The sequence below is a fragment of the Cygnus olor genome, chromosome 7 (assembly GCF_009769625.2).
Source record: "Cygnus olor isolate bCygOlo1 chromosome 7, bCygOlo1.pri.v2, whole genome shotgun sequence".
Lineage (NCBI taxonomy): Eukaryota > Metazoa > Chordata > Aves > Anseriformes > Anatidae > Cygnus > Cygnus olor.
In genome coordinates, this window is record NC_049175.1 from 15,230,334 (window position 1) to 15,247,780 (window position 17,447).

Below are 17,447 nucleotides of genomic sequence, written 5' to 3' on the forward strand. Positions count from 1 at the left end.
AATAAATTGCTTTGTAGGTCCAACATGCATGGAAGTAGTAAAAATAGGTGTTGATTGCAGCAACATTGATTTAACTTACACATGAGGGTAAAATTTTTAATACAAGAATAGCTAAGGAATAGGGTAGATGACTTTCAGAGTGTATGGGATCTCCATCATTGGTTTTTCTCAAGAACAAATTAGGGAAAAAAAATACTGTTAAATGACATGACAAGCAAGAGCTGTAACAACCAACCAGGACTTTTGTAAATTAAATTTTTGACTGACTTCGTAATGTCTACAAAGTGAACAATTACTGGCAATTACCTTCCATAATTTCTTATGGAAAAAAGAGATTACCATTTGCATTGCTAGTTGTAAAATGAATTTTAATTTTACTTAAAGCTGGCATAGTTACAGCAAAGCTCTGGGCAATAGGAGACCATTGATTTGGAACACTTTGATATTTCTTCCATGGAGCATTCAGCAACTGAAATGGTTTCACATTTAAATAGTATAATCTTAGCCCTCCACAAATGTGTGCTTTGGAGTATTTTGGATTGCTAAAATAAATCTCTTTCTCTTTCCGTCGTCCTCATCTGTCCTCATAGTTGTTTATTATGACACCTAGTGCATGTTAGAGTTAGCTCAAGTGTTTTTGCCTGCTAGATTGTAGGGATCAGTGAACTTTTAGGTGGTCTGTTGTTTGTTTTTTTGTTTGGTTGTGTAGGAATGACGATAATAACTGGGCAGGAGTAAACCTAGAAGCATTCAGGATGCAGGTTGAGAAAATATTCAAAGAGGAATATAATGCTACTTTTTTGGACAATTTGTTGAATTTAACAGTTTTGAACTTTGTGTTTTACTCTATATGGGGTATGTTCTGTAGAGTAATGTTGGAGTGCAGCTGGTAAAACTACTTTTCAAGCTATGCTTTGTGCAGCCACTGGATTTTCTGTTACATTTTATTCTGGGTACCAGCCCTCTAATGCCTCATCTCTCACGTTATATGGGGGCAGTTAGAGATAATTTTTACAGGACTTGTATTGCCTTTTGTGTTTTGCCCAAATAAAATTGCATTCCTTCTTTGTAATTCCACCTCATGTAACAGAAATAAACTAAATACCGAGAGTAACATATGAAGTTGGATTAATTAATATACAAGGTCATAAAAATGTTTGTCAGAATACAGAAGACAATAAAAGATAACTTTTTTTTTTTTAATTTGACCATAATGTGGAAAGACCATTGCAGTCTAATCATATCAGTAACTCAATAGCATCTTCAAAGAGTTGGGGGAAGATACTTAATCCTGGTCACAATTTAGACTTCTGTCACTTCAACAACACAGACATTCCAGAAAAGTGCCTTAATTTGTAGGGCTTTTCAGAGCCACCAGCGCATACAGCGTTTAAAACCCCTTTTGCTTACTCTGTGCTGGCATCCAGCAACGTGGAGGTCAAGGACTAAGGATAGCGAGTCCATTTGCACCTTCGTAGCCAACTAGCAAGTTCAGGACGCACTGGACAGAAGTGGCTGGAGGTTCTGGACTTCAGTTAGCTGCTCTCTTCCCTGTGAATAATAACTTCTGATTCTGTCCATGGCCGGAACATTCTTCCCCCTTTCTGTTAGCTGAGGTCCGATTTGCCCCAAAATGAATTTCAGTCTTTTTCCCCAGGGAACATTTCCTTTTTCTTCTGCATGCTCTTGCATCTGCCCAGCATGCTAGTAGAGAGGATGAAATGGGATAGAAATGAAAGGATGAGCTCCTTCCGGTTGCTCAGGATGCCTAATGATAACTTTGTTGTCCTGTGGTCATGCGTGCAGGAGAAGAGTTGCAGCACCACTCTCCCTGCTTGCCCAGCCACGTGCAGAGCCCTCCATGCACAATACATAATGCCTGTTCCCAGCGAGCTACCTAGGGAAGTCTTGAGTAACAAAATACAATGCCTTTCCTTTTTTTTTTTTTTTGTTACTATAAATGTTACTTCCTATTGAAAATTATACTGTGATTGCTTTACTGTGGTTTTGATCTGATAACTGAGAAATGCATAATTTTGCATCAGTATATTGCATCAGACAAAGGAAATATCTGAATGGCATCAATTTAGCAATATGCTTCATCATGTATGATTATCTTCTTTTGTTGCACCACTACACAGCAATAAAGCTATTGCTACATTAATCAAGTTAGGTTTTGTTTTGTTTTTAATATGCTTGAAAACAAATACTTGAATCTGGTGTCTCACTGCTGGCTTAAAAATCTTTTTAAAGAAAAAATCATCTCAAACTAGCAGATAGAGGTATTTGTTTACTATTTGGTTTATTTACTCTATATGTTAAAGAATATTTTTAACACATCATCAAGAGAGTCAGATTTTCAGATCAATGTGTTGTTTTTTCTTTTTTTTTTTTTTTTTACACTTTCATGGAGTAGGAGCATTCTACTTTCTGCTTTTTTAGGTTTTAATTAGAAGTAACACTTGCATTCAGTAATTGGAAACTTAATGCTATATATGAATTTATAATAGTTTTCTGTTTGTTTGTTTGTTTTGTTTTAATTGAAGACCAAGGATCCCCAGCTCCACCTCTTCCTGAATGATTACAATACGTTTTTCACTGTGACTCAGAGTGGCATCACCCGCTACCTCACCCTGCTGCAGCCTGTTGACAGAGAAGCCCAGCAGATATACACCTTCTCGGTAAGCTAAATCCTCTTGAAGGCACATCAGGCATTATTAAGATCAAGCACTGAAAAATCGTTAGTTTTAACGTCATTTTAGATTATTAGAATGGCACAGAGGAAGACAAACAGAATGAAGGGTAAGAAGCAGCACTACCAGGTGATGATGGGGGGTTGATACTGGAGTAGTGTGCTCTTCCAAAATAGATTTGTTTATTTTGCTAGCAACATTATAGATCCCCATACCAGCTTCATCTCAACGGTCCCAGGCTTGTGTCCAGCCCATTGCCACCTTCCCATGACACAGTCTGACTCACCTCTTTCATGCCTGGCCTTTGAGGACACCCTCACCTTTTCGTGGCCCCTGAGCTAAGGACATGATGTCTGCATGTCCTTTCTGCTTCTATTTTCATAAAACATAGGAAGTAGGCTAACACAAACCACAACCAGCTTAATGGATTTAGTATTCCCTTAGGCAGTTAGCAGTCAGTGAGTAAACATCCTAGCCCTAAAGCAACTCACAAATGTCCGTGTTGGGAAAAGCTATTCTTTGGCAGAAGTTCCCAAACAGTGCCTCCCTGTTTTCTGTCCTTTCGGCACTTGAAGTGAGATTTTCTCCTGTGCAGTAAGAAAGTCTCCAGCTCTTTGTTTCACCTTAAAAAGCTGCCGTGGGGCTTAACACGCGTGGACAGCAGATCCTGTGTGTGTGATGGTGCCCAGGTGAGAGTTGCACCATTAGGTTTGTGAGCTGTGGCCAAGTCCTGCTCGTTGAGGGTGTTCGGCGCAGCTGGGGACAGACTCTGCTTCTAGCCGTGGGCTGCAGCTCAGATCCTAGCCCGGGACTGGCCCCAACCTTGTGAAACCCCAGTTAATCACTCTCGTTTCTCCTGCTATTCTGACAGTGGGTGTTTGCAAGATGCTTTCTCATTTTGCTTTTGCTCTGTCTTGCACACTGCTGGCTCAAGCTTAGTTGAAGCCTCCTGTAATTTACTTGTAGGTATAAAAAAAATGCAAAACTAAATACTGACTTTTACTTGTCATGCTGTATACTTATAGTTGGAGTTGTCTTAAAAATACACCAATAAAATACATACCTAGTTTCTTTGTTTGTTTTTCCTGAAGATGACAGCTTCTGATGGCGTACAGGAGAGTGCCCCAGTGACAGTCAATATCCTGGTGATTGATGCAAATGATAATTCCCCAACCTTCTCCAATATATCATACAATGTCAAGATTTATACAGATATGAGGCCTGGGGAAGGCGTAATAAAGGTAATTTTTTACATTTTTGTATTAGCTTTGTTAAATCACTTTGTTAATAGTGTGTAGTCTTGTTAATACACACTGAAAATGCACTGAAAACAGCTAGAAATAAAGGTTGTGCATCTTCATCTACGTTGTTAATTAAATAACTATTAAAAATTGCTAGTACTAAACTGTAGCTCTATCTTAAATGTATACCTGCATTTCAGCTATTTCATCAGAAGTTTTGCAAAAGCTTTTAATCTGAAAAACTTCAAAAGAAAAAAAAATATTCTCATGTGCCTTTTTGGTTCTCATCAGACTTGATATGTAAGAGTGATAGCTATTTTCTTGAACTTCCTAACTCATAGGAAATATTAAAATTGTTAGAGGGCCGTTGAAATAAAACATTGGGAGAGCAGGTAAACAGTCCAGTAGATATCCAGAAATGTTTTATTGTATCATAAAACCTTTTAGTTTCTACAGAAATTTAAGTTTATTTGTAGAACAATTTGGGTAGTGTATAACGTGTTGAATGTTAGTCCAAGTAAGAAGAAGAGAAGAGAGAGAGGGGAGCCACTTTAAGTAATGTTTGCAAACACTGATTTATGTTTGGTTGCAGACAGAAAGTGAAACATGGTGGTACTGAAGTTATTTGAAAAAATACTTTTTTTTCGGTGGTAAATGTTCTGAGATCTCAACTGTGCTCGAGTGTTTCCAGTCTAGTGGCTGAGAAAACAAGATGATGCTAGTGAGTTCAGCATTCAAGAAAAGGAAAAGGCAATAGGAATATTTGAAAAGAATTCATCAGCCGATTTAAGTAATACTATTTTCATAAATAGGCAACTTAGCATTTGAAGGCAGCAATAGTTTAATGGAATGTGGAGAGAGTTCAGTGTCTGTTTTGGCATATTCCCTGCTTCAACTGCATTGGCTTGCTGCATTTGTTACCTTTGGATCTTTGTTAGTGTTATTCTTGCCTTTTCATCAGTCTGGGCTACAGGTGCTTAAAGGATCAGTAAGAGCCATGAGAACATTTTCAACAAGATTTGGCAGAAAAACAAAAGTTTTGAACCAAATGAACTTCCTTCGAGTTTTGCAGGAACTGGTGACTGTATGGAGAAAAATAAACAAATAAATAAATATTATTGTTCCGAATGAGCAAAAGGCAATTAACGCTTGGGAGCTACATGTAGGGTTTGACATCAGGAGCTCCCTTTGCAACATTTAACTCCGTCTATAAAAACGTGAATTTTGTGACTACTATGTATTCACTTGCTATTTAAGGTACAGGGATCTGAAATTTTATTTTTTTCCCCCCTAAATAATAAGTGCTCCAAAAATAAATCCCTGGGGTGGTTGTATAGCCTTTGTTGTTCAGGGCATTAGGTAAAGTAGTGTACTGTGGATTTAAGGTGTCAGAGTATCTAAATGGTTCTTCCTATTGGTGGAGGTGCATGTCCAAGGAAACATGATGCAGAAGTTGTTGCTAAATGAGATTTCAGCACATATGAACAGGGAATGGTTTCTGTGGCCAAGGTTGGCCTTAAGGATGCTCCGACCTACCCAGGCTCTCTTTGTGATGCTCGAGGTAAAGTAGAACAGCTACTGTGCTTTACTAAAACCACTGTAATGCTAAAGTGCATACACATTTAAAGGGGAATGTGCTGTTTTTAGGGCTTATACTCTTTGCTAGAGCAGCTGTAAAGCTTTAAACTTGCCTTTGCTAAAAGACAATTAGTTTTTTTCTTTTCTCCATACTTCTGTCAGCAACCCTAACGTGGTTACTTCCAGAAGATCAGGGTTTATAATGTGGTCTAAGCTGGAGGGTAAATAATTCTGGCTGTTTTGGGAGGGAGGTTGCTTTTCAAATAATCTTCCATTGCCAGATGGTCTGAATTTGTATAATAATGGACATAAAAGGTGTCAGTTCTGAATACTTTCATAATACCAGCAATCGTTATTTCATTCTGCTGGGGCATTTGGGAAGTTGAATGCCTTGTTGTTGTGCCCAGGCATTAGGCACAGAGTCTTTCATTCAAGGAAATAGAAGTATAACATAATCTCATAATCATTTACACATAAGCACTGGCTTGCACTTAGCTCTCTACTCAGACTGTATTTTCAGGTTGATCAAGAATGTATTTCCTTTATGAAGCATGTCATCTTTCAGCAAATATTGTTAATTTATACTATAGCAGTGTAATTGCTCTCGTGTAGCTGCCACTTTGATTTTGTTATGCTAAGCGTAATATGAAATTAAAATTTATTTTTGTTTGCTGAGTGGAGTTCCATGGAAAAGTACAAAAAAAAAAACCACGTTTGGTACTTGCTTATTGTCCCATTTTGTGGGAAATAATTTTGATTTTACTCCTGGAAAAAGAAAAAAAAAAAGATTCTGTATTTCCTGTCTGGTACACTCTTTTTTTAAAAAAAGAAACAAACAAAAAAACCAGTTCCTTAGGCTCTGCTTGAAAATAACCAAATAACCACAAGTAACAGAGGAAAGAATTCATTATGAGTGAAATTCAGTGTTTTTGTTGTTGTTGGCTTTTTAAACAATTTTTTATGGGTGGTCAGAGCAAGGAATTTTCTTTCTTTCCCTTATTGCCGTTAGTGGAAGTGAGGAAAAGAATAGAATCAGAGACGTTCTGTGTCACTGAGTTGCACCGGTTTCATCTGGGAGCATGGTGGTGGGGTGGGTAATTTGCCTTTTGTGTTCCAGTTACAAGGCTGAGGTGCAGGTTTTGTGTTTGTCAAAAGTTGGAGTGTGTCCCAGCAGAGGAGCTTGTCCGCTTAGTAGGAGTGACCTCTGTCCATTTCCTGAAGTTAGTTATGAAGCAGAGCATGAAATCTGTGCTCCTTGACCATTGGTGTGTTGACAACAGAGTTTGGGAAGTTTTAATGTAAGTTCTCTGCTCTGAATACTTGCAAAACTGTTCAAGTCCTTGGTTGAGGAGAATGTCTTCTCGGTTAAGTTCCTGTATATTCTATCCGTTTCAGCTTGAGAATTTCTTACCTGATTTTTTTCCTCTGCTTTTATAGGTACTTTATTGTGCTCCCTATTGAGAGAAGCACAATAGCTGTTTGAGAAATCTGTCATTTAAAACAGTTAAATGTGTGGTAAATAATTGTTATCACTAGAAAGATTGATTAATATTAAACCTATTGAAATACTTAATTCCAGCTTTGTATACTGTTACAGTTTTTCTATCCTGTTTTCCATTTTTCTGTTAGAGCTTTGTGCTCCTGGTGATTCAGACATTTAAGCCACTTACTTATTGATAAGTGGCGTATGCAGCCATAATGCAATAACATAAGTCATTTCAATTCACTCTGTTAGGGTTTTTCTTTAGGCATGTCTCATTTCTGTATACAGTATAAACTATGCAGGGCAGAGTGAATATTAAGCAAGAAACTGAGAGAGCTGAGAAGGGACAGAAGACAGCAAAAAGAATAAGCTACCTAGATCTTTGCGTAAATTTGCCTGAGGGTGGAAGACTTCCTTGGCCTATGAAAACTACACTGGATATTTTGTACGTACTGTAAACAACAGAAAAAATCCTGAACTGCCCTTGAGAAGTATATGCTGGTTTTCCCTGATTTAAATTTATGGAACCAAAATAACCAATTTTAATTTTTCTGTATCTTAATTTCTATCTGATTTTATGTTGCAGAGGTATGTTCCACATTCATAGGGCTTTCAAGGGCACTCTCACAAGAACACTTAAATAACTATGACTGGAAATGGATAATACTCTCTGCAGTGGATTAGTACATTACCAGTTCACCTTGTGAGAGTCAAAACAGTTCTAATACCACCTATGTACAGTAATTTAGAGGAAGTGCCCCAGGTGTTGGTTAAACAGGGCACTTAACTTCACACATCTCAGCATAAATGTCCATTGTGCTGAAGGTCAAAAGTGAAAGCAAAAAGATAAAACATGGCAAAGCTGCAGGCAGTAAATTTTCTGTCACTTATCTTTTGCTCACAGTAGAATTAGTCTTGAACAGTAACAATAGTTGCAGTTATACATGGGGACAAATTTTATTTAGAGCTATTAAATAAATAGCTCCTCTGGGACTGTTCTGCTCTTACCTTAAATGTGACTTCGCAGTGCTAGATCATTTTCTCTCTTTTAAATAGTTGCTTTTCATTCCATGCACGTATGCAAATGTGACTCAAGCCATCCTTGCATAGAGACACATACTAAATTATGTATTAGAGATGTGTTTGGGTATTTGCAGCTTGGCAGATGCTCATAGTTTTCAGCTCTTAAACATGCATCTTGCTGTTAACCCCCAGAACAATTTAGAGATCTTTATACAAGTTGTCTCTGAATCACAATTAAGGTTTTATTTATGTGGTTATTTGCAACCTTTTGCCTTCAGTCCATCAGCATATTAATTTTGAGCTACAAAGTAAACGTTATTTACAGAAAGAGAAAATAAAACTGGGTTATGTTTGCATTTCTTGGTAAATGCATGGATAAACTGGAGTGTAAGTGTAATGATAGAATCACAGACTATCCCAAGTTGGCAGGGACCCACAAGGATCCAGTCTGGGTCCTGGTGCCACACGGGACCACCCAAAACCCAACCCCTATGTCTGAGAGCATTGTCCAAGTGCTTCTTGAGCTCTGACAGGCTCGGTGCCGTGTGCCCAGTCCCTGGGCAGCCTGTCCCAGTGCCTGACCACCTCTGGGTGCAGAACCTTTCCCTAACACCCAGCCTGACCCTCCCCTGTCCCAGCTCCGTGCCGTTCCCTCGGGTCCTGTTGCTGTCCCCAGAGAGCAGAGCTCAGCGCCTGCCCTTCTGCTCCCCGTGAGGGAGCTGCAGGCCTCCATGAGGCCTCCCCTCATCTCCTCTGCTCTGGGCTGAGCAGACCAAGGGCCCTCAGCTGCTCCTCATACACCTTGCCCTCGGGACCCTTCACCATCCTCACAGCCTCCTCTGGGGGCTCTCTAGTAGCTTTATGCCCCTCCGGTACTGCGGCACCCCAACCTGCACGCAGTGCTCGAGGCGAGGCCGCAGCAGGCCGAGGAGAGCGGGATGATCCCTCCCCTCGGCCAGCCAGCAGCGCCGGGCCTGAGGCACCCCAGGCATGGTCGGCCCTGTGGGCTGCCAGGGTGCTGGTGGATCGTGTCCAAGTAATGCATAGAGATTTAATGAAATTTCCGAAGGAACAATATTGAAAAAGAACTTTGACCTTCTCTGTGTTAGTGTTATATTTTGTTTGCCCAAGTTGACATATATCTGCACATCCCATTTACCCCCAACATACTGATTACTGCTTTTCCTAGTTAAACTAATGGCCGAGTTGTATTCCCAAGCCCAAGAAAAATGAGGACTGTATGTAGCTACCATCTAAGTTCTGGTAGCCCAGTATTTTTCACTACTGTGCTGCTCCAGATTGCATCTGTACTTTTTCTTTGCCACCTTTTTACAACATATATGTGTACAAATGTGACTCTGGAACCTTGCACTTGCTTGACTGGAACAGTTACTTCAAGGACAGTTGTTGAGAGGCAAAGTGGCATGATGCACACTTTCTGCAGGATTCACTTGAGGTCAGCACAGGTCAGATTAACCTCGCTGAACATTTAATTCATGAAAAATGTAGGGCTGCTGGAAAGGTTAGTAGTCACTCTGTCTGTTCAGGGCAAGTTCACTGAAAGTGTTACTGCAGAAAGGTTGCAGGTCTGCCGTTGAAGCCCATTTTCCTCCATGTGTAAAGTAAGTCTGAACAGAGTTTATGTGGTGACCAGGAATATGTTTTTATAAACTTTAGGGCTGATGATAGCAGTTGCTATATATCTGCTCTTCCACCCAAGAAAATCACTTCTTGCTGCAGTAGAATATGCACCCATTTTGCAAAACTTTCAGTGCGTTACATGTTAACGTAATGACACTGATACTGCTGGTTGCAAAAAGTTTCCTAGGAAAATAAAATCACGTTTTGTACTTTTTTCACATATATTTTAGATGTGTTTCTAAAATCTTGTTAACTATGAAGCTGTATCGGTCTTGGACAGCTGGAGATGAATTTATAGAATTATATATTATGGCAGCTGTAAAACTTTAATTCTATTTTTATTCATGTTTTTGCCCCTAAAACGTTATTCAAATCACTTATCTTTTCAAGCACTCAGTATTTGTAAGTTTAATTAACCTTATTAATTTATGTATTTGTGTAGTCTATTAATTTCCTTTTTCATGTCGTCACAGTAGAAACTGGCCATGTTCCAAATCCTGTGATTAAAGCTTAGGACCTGTATTTTGGATAAAGCCTATATTTGTCTTTTTGTGTGTGTTACTCTTGAAGTGGAGAAGGTTATTACAACACTTCTTAGCTCTGTCACTTAGTTTGAAAGCTACTTTTTGCAAGGTTAATGAATGCATGCAGATATGTATAGAAACTCTAGAACGAGTGATTAAGGAAAACAGTTTAAAGAGGGGGGTTTAAGTTCTAAACCACGATGGCACAGAAAGTGTGTTTTATATGCTCAGCTTTGGTGTGCTGATTCAGTCTGACCATTGTAAGTCAGCATTTTTATATGTCGAGACATCGTATGGATGGAATGTATAGCACGTGACAAAAGTGCAGTCTTCATAGGATTTCTTCTTCAGAATTTCGAAAGAAAATAGAAAACAAGAGATGTTCTGCAAAGATACCATGTGGATATTAATTCTGAGAGGAATCTCTTTCATGATTTTGAAATATTTCAACTATTTATATTGGGTTCAATGTATTATGGCATGCCTCAATGAATTAAGATGTGCTAGTTCTGGTGCAAGAATGGTAGTCGAATTGTTGGAAGGAAGCATCCTTGGCAAAGAAATCAAAATCAGCTTAAAGTTAAATATTTCTGTTCCTTGGAATTTAGCTTTGGACCATTGTGCTGTGTGTGAAAGAAGTACAACAGTGATTGCTTCAGCAGAAAAGGAACTTAACATAGTTTTCAGTTGATGAATACTGTGTATAACCTGTTCCAGGTTAGAAATGGCTGGTCCTCTATATAGTAACTCAGTCCCCAACAGCAGTAATAGTTTGCACTGCTAATAAAGAAGGTAAACCCTACTTTTGCTAATACACCTAAATCACTTGTCTTTCAGCATACCCATTAATCTTTTCAAGCTATTTTGGGCGTAGTTCTTATTTCTGAGCAAGTTTTTGACTTTGCATATAAAATTTTATATGTCACTGAGCATATCTGAATAGAGAATCAAAATTATTCTGTAAAGCAGTTAGATCCCTGAAGTTTTCCACGTTCTCCCTGTGGTGTTTAGTGTTATATGCAGGTGTTATTAACTTGAATGTTAGAGCTTTGGGTTTAATTCTTTGTTTCCCTGCTTACTTTAGCTGCAGAGTTTAGTTCCTGCTCTGAGTTCTTTGCTATCTTGGGCAAAGGTGTTTTGAAAGTTTTAGATAGTGCTCTGAAAGGCTGCGACCTGCTGAAGCTTGAGTGTGATGCTATATTGATTAATAGATTACATTATATCCTAATGCGGTAGAGACTTGAATGAGTTTCTCTACCTGTCTGCACTCCTGTCAGCTTTGAGAGTGCCACGAGGATGAGAAAAGGGTGTCTGACAGACAGACATTTAGTCTGCTGTGTTGGCTGCCCCTGGCTGAGTTAACGTCTGTTGATCCTGACATTAGCTTCATGGTCATCGCTAAAGTTTCGTGTCATCGTGTGTTACCCTTAAATCCTGGACCTGCAGTCCTTGTGCAAGTCTGCCCACTGGCATGAGCATTCATGTCAAGAAAGCCAAAGCAGACAGGCCAGCAGAAACCCTTCAAGAAGCTGCATGCCTGTTTTTTCATTTTCTCTTCAGGAGCCTCTCTTCAGGGAATCATTTCTGAGGCTGAGGTTTCTTACTGTTTTGTACGTCCCAGGAGGGCCCTGACACCATACCTGCTGGTGCCTCTTGCCATTTCCCACCTCGAGCTGCCTGGCTGCAGCTGGGAGCAGAAGGAGCCTGCTGGGCTTTCATTCCCTGTCATTTCCACTCGCTGCTGTTGGTAGCTGGGCCAGCTGGGTGCAAGGGCAGCACTGCCACCACCTTCTATGGCCATCTTCAGGGTCCAAGAACTGGTCGTGTGGCTTTATGTCATCCCCTGCGCTTTCCAGGGTAATGAAGAGCCACCTGGGAAACCAGCCTGTCTGTCAACAAGCTGATGCCTATGGGAAGCAGATGCTCACCTTAGAAAGTCCAGAAGTTCTGGCACAGTTTGGCATTGACTTTGGAGATTCAACCCTAAATTGAACAGAAAGCTGGTGCTCCCTTTTGTTTTCTGAAGACGCTAATTAAGTTGCAATGTTAAGCTGTGTAATAAGACTCAACTGATGGGCAGTGTGTGCAGTTTGCTGTGTGATTATGTCGTACATAAAATAAATTGTATTTACTCCTTAGGAAAGGAAGAGGAGAGGAGGTGAAAGGGCTAAGCTTAGAGATGGGGCTGTCAACTGGCATGACTGAGGTGTGGATGCATATTTCTGACTACCTTAGGGCAGAGGTCTAATTTGAAATCTGATTGCTAGATATATTTGCTTTGTGGAATGGTAGTAAGAGTTGTTGGTACTTGACACTTGTCTAGAAGCAAACAAATAGGAATACAGAGATGTTTTTTTCTGGCTCTGTGTGTGTGTAAATGTTTTTCACGTTGTGTGCTATGGAAGTGGGATAAACCTGTTGCATTTCCCAAGGGCAAGATACAAACCTCCTCATTCCACTGGTAATAAATGCATGCTCATCTTTATAATTTGTGTCTAAAACATTGGGCCTTAGAATTTTCTCATCTTGAGAGTCAAAATTGTACAATTCTATAGCAGAAATGCTTCATGTGAGAGTAAGTACAGGCCCAGTAGAGAGACGGTGTCAAGGCAGCAAAGTGGAAGTACATGCTAAATTGCATTTGTCACCCAGCTCTGAGGTAGCCCCTTATAAGCAGAGCCTTTCAGATTGGTGGTGCCCTGGGAGAGGGGTCTTGCATCTGTGTGAGGTGCCTGGTTGTGTCCATATGGAACAAATGCCATTTCCCTTCTGCTTGGCTCCCTCTGTGGTGCGTGCATCCAGGAGTAACATTAACATTGTTCTGCAGTTCCACCCAGTGGGGGCTCATAATGCAAAACCTGGATATTAGACTTCCTGGCAGTAACAGGGCTGCCACCTTGAAGAGTGTAGAGAGGGATGGGAAGTTTCAGTAATAAAATGCAATCCTCTTGTTAGATTTTAAACACAATAAGTAACCCCCCCCCCCCCCCCTTTATAAAGAAGTGTTATGAATTCCACTCTACAGAAAGTAAACTTGGTCTCAATTAGTTTTCTTAATTCATATCTTAAAATAACTTTCTTGCAATCTTAGGTAGCCAGTTTTTCTGTGCTCCATGATGTTCTTCCACCTATTATCCTTTACTTAAACTATATCCTTCTTGTACTGTAATTAGAAATCACAGCATATGTTACGGGTGTTCAAGTTTTCTCTCGTCTTTGCTTCTTCTATCCCTAACAAGTTGCCTTATTAAAAAAAAAAAAAAAAAAACAAGCTATTAAAATACAACACTGAATCATGCATGCTGACATTCTGGTTTTGAATTGCAGCTCACTGCTGTAGATGCGGACGAGGGACCCAATGGACAGATAGTGTATGAAATTTTGGCTGGGGATCAGGGAGACTTCATCATCAATGACCGAACAGGCCTTATCACCATTGCTCCAGGAGTTGTACTGTCAGTGGGGCGATCCTATGCTCTCACTGTCAAAGCATCTGATAGTGCTCCTCCTGCGCAGAGAAGGTAATTCATCTTATAATGAAACTAATTTTTAATCAGTGCTTAGCAGTGCGTAATTAGTGTGAGCACACCCTTATGTCTGTAACTTGGAACTGGAATAAGATTCAGTGTGTTCTGTTTGGTGTCTAAGGGTCTCATTTTGGACAAGTGTCATATTAGAAATCAGTTTAATGCTTTCACTTTTTGTTCCTTACTTGTATTCTTCATGTAGTACACAGGTTTCATTATTTCATTTGTTAGTAATGTTTTTTTTTTTTTGTTGTTGTTTTTTTAATAAAGTTCAAATGTTATGCTGTAGTTGTGCATGCACATTTGTTATAAGAAATTGAAGTGAAAGGATGTAAGGAAGAAAGAAGTGAGATGCCATGCAGAAAGAAGTATCAGGAACAGTCTGGTTGCTGAGCTGGAGACCTGTCCAGGCATAGGGTGTGTAAGGGCACCCAGACTTAGCGTACTGTGGACATACCTGGCAAGCTGTGCCCATGGTGAGCGGTACCCCTGCTGAGACCTTAATTCTAACCGGCAGAATTATTTCTGTTCTCCACCAACCGACAGATGAAAGCAGTCTGCAGGTTTACTGTGGGCACAATAGGATGCTCTTGTGTTCCAAAAGCCAAAGGTATCAAGTCCTACTTACCTGCTTCTTTTGAGTTTGTATTTTGCAGGTGGCGATAGTGCACGGGTGGTGTCATTTCACGAGGGTGCAGGGAGGTGCATAAAAGTGGCTCTGGTTCTCTGTCTGGTGTAGTGTATCGATAATGTGTAAACCTTGTTGTCCAAAGAGAGTGATAGAGAGGAACTGTAGTCTCCAGCATTTTAATCTCCCACAGACTTTTCTCCTCCTCAAATGAGGGATGTAAAAAGGAAAGTCAACATAAAAGTTCACTTTTGTGTATCGTTTTTTCTTCAGGACCTGTTGCTTCTGTCAATATTATTCAAGAAAGCATCTCATTCTGTTCTGCAGATACTTTACAATTACGTTTCCAATCACTGAAGTATTCTGACTGTTCATAACACTAACAGCTGGTAGCACAGTTTTCTGACTGAATTTTTCTCTTCCTTTCTCTCTGTTGCTTGCTTTCTTGATATGCCATCTCTTAGGGTAGCTGATAGTGGGCTGTTAGCAGTGCTGAAGAGAAGATTGTGGATGATTATGCAGTTGTGGTTGTGTGGTACTAACAGTACTAAAGTGGCAGACCAAAGTCAATAATGCCGCTTCAGAAGGCAGCAGCATGCCCAGCCAGCAGTGGTAGCTGCTGCTATAATACAATGCTGATTGCTATCAGCTCCCTTTTTGTTGGGGATTTTTTTTTGTTGTCCTAAAATACATACTTCTGATGATATATGTTGTGAGGCTGTGCTTCATCCTCTTAAAATGTCTTTAATGTAATAATCTTCAAAAGTGGAAAACTTCTCATTTAATACTGCTTCTGCTTGTCTCTCATTTTAGGGAATTACAACACACAATTTGTTCCATAGCTTTTAGAGGGTGTTCCACAGACCACTCCACCCAAGCAGCACTCCTATAGCTGCCATGCACAGCCCCAGGGCTGCTCAGGTGTTTGCAGGGCCCAGGGCTCTTTTCTCTGTATCTGTGAAGGTTAAAAAATCATAGGGGGAAGCACTGGAGATTTCCCAAGTGTGAAGGTGGCAAGAAAGAAGAAACTATGCAGAGAACTATTGTTTGGTAAGGTACATTTGGATAAAAAGATTTTGCTTCCTTCCTGCTGTTGTATTTCTGTAAGGCTGGAAAACCAGACGTGAGCTGGAGGGCTCGAGGCAGCCTCCTCTGATTTTACACAAAGAAGAGCCAGGAAGAGCTCGTGAGCTCAGAGGTCTTTAAAGCTGTCCTTTTGCATCTTTTAAATTTTAGTTCCTTCCTTCTGGCTGTGATGTGCTTAGAATCTCGGGGCTGGGGTTGTAGGAAATTGTTGCAGCTTCATCTGCAAAGCCATCACGTTGTGTTAGGTGCCCTGCTGCTGCGTGGTGGAGGCAGTGACTGGCAACTGCGACCTCTAGGAATGGGCTAGGTCTAGGCACCTTTTATGTTTCTGCAGACAGGAAGATGGGTGCCCTGTAAGATAAATAAATAAATAAAATGAGGATTTTGATTTAATTTCATATATCAAACTTTTTTTTTTTTTCCCCAAATCTGCATTTTGCTGCAGGACATTCCAGGTTAACTCTAGTCGTTTCAACTATCCCTTTGCTTCTGCACAAAGCAAAGCCAAACAGTGAAAGCTGGCTCAAGAGCAGTAGTTCTGTGGCCTCCGTGAGCACAAATTTAAATTTAAATGAATTCTGTGTAGCTCTTGCATGACACATTAAATTCTTGGCAGGTAACTGTGCATAAAACAAGGTATTATGTGTAGTATTATTAAAATTTCCGTCTATAGCAGGTGTCACTAATTCAATTTGAAGTATATTTAAGTACACTTAAGCAGTGTAAATATATTCAAAGTGTAAAAGTTTAAAGATGCAGTTTAGCTTTTTGAAACTAAAGTTATAGTTAAGCATATAGTAATTACTGGTATCTATTGTTGAGAAACCAGGAAAAGCTTTTGTAAAATCAAACAACTTTTGTTCAGACCTTAGCCTTTTCACCATCTTCCTCAAAATCTTTGGAATTCAGTGGAATCTTCAGTTAGTGATAACAGTGATCCGCCAGATCAAGTACAGTCTAGAACTATTTGATCATGAGATTATTGAAATGTCCAGTGGAAAAGGGCAATTTCTCTTTGCCTTGCATATGCAGAGATGGTGTGGCCAACGATCAGTTGGTCCACATATACAGATATATTCATTATACAGTATACAATGCAATTGTATGTAGAATGCATGCAGAAGCTAAAGCAGATTCAGTGACACATTCTCAGTGACTTGTTGGCTGTGCTTTCTTTGTAGTACCATTTAGCTGGAGTAGCATAAAAGCTGTATTGTGCATCTGTGTGAGCATTTTTCACTTCTGAGCTCTGTTCTGTTTTCAGCATGTTTCTCCTGTTCTTGCAGTGTTAAAACATCCACTGCAGCTGTTGAAAGGCTCAGCGCTGTCTCCTTTCCTTTCCCATAACAATGTAGATTTTGTGAACTGCTTAAAAAGGCTTCATATAACACAGAAAGGGAATGGGTAACGTTGCAGAGCACTAATCAAAAATTGATTGAAAATGAAAAAAAGCCATTTAATACTGTAGTGCTTTTTGTTTGCAGTCTGCTAGTATTTTACTTTTTTGATCTTATCTTAAAGATTTGAAGAAAATTTGTTTACTGTTGTGAACAGAAAGCATTTTTTTAAAGAGCCTGATAGACAATGAATCATCTTGGGCATTATTGCAATGTAGCAGGATCAGGAAAAAATGATAAAGAACAACATTTTTTTTATTAAATATCCAGCGGTGGAAGAAAAATGCACACTAAAACTCAACTATTTGGATGTGTATATCAAACACAGTCAAGAACTATCTCAAGAAAATACACAGTCTGGGTTCTCCAGTGGTATTTTCTCTGCTCGTTTATTGTGTCTGTTTTCGATCATTTGGTGATGGTATTATTTTATTCCAACAATTTAAGTGTGGAACATAGATTCAGAAATATTAGTGGGATATGATGGAGTATTTTAAAGCAGACAAGAAGGCAGGAAATTTTAGAAAGTGACTGTTTATAAGGAAGTAATATACACTGAGTAGTCTGCTGTAGTTTCAAGTGTACATCTTGCCCTGGATATGCTGGGTTTGTTTATATCCCATGAG

The 17,447-nt window shown here is 39.6% G+C and overlaps 1 protein-coding gene across 12 annotated transcripts in view; it reads left to right on the forward strand.

Annotated features, from left to right (window-relative positions):
- Positions 1-17,447, forward strand: part of PCDH15 (protocadherin related 15) — a 738,374-nt gene that overhangs the window by 549,956 nt on the left and 170,971 nt on the right. For all 12 annotated transcript variants that reach the window (XM_040563492.1, XM_040563503.1, XM_040563491.1 and 9 more), the window contains 3 exons: positions 2,547-2,681; positions 3,785-3,934; positions 13,511-13,704. In XM_040563492.1, coding sequence (XP_040419426.1) covers positions 2,547-2,681; positions 3,785-3,934; positions 13,511-13,704 — 479 coding nt within the window. The remainder of the gene's footprint in view (positions 1-2,546; positions 2,682-3,784; positions 3,935-13,510; positions 13,705-17,447) is intronic.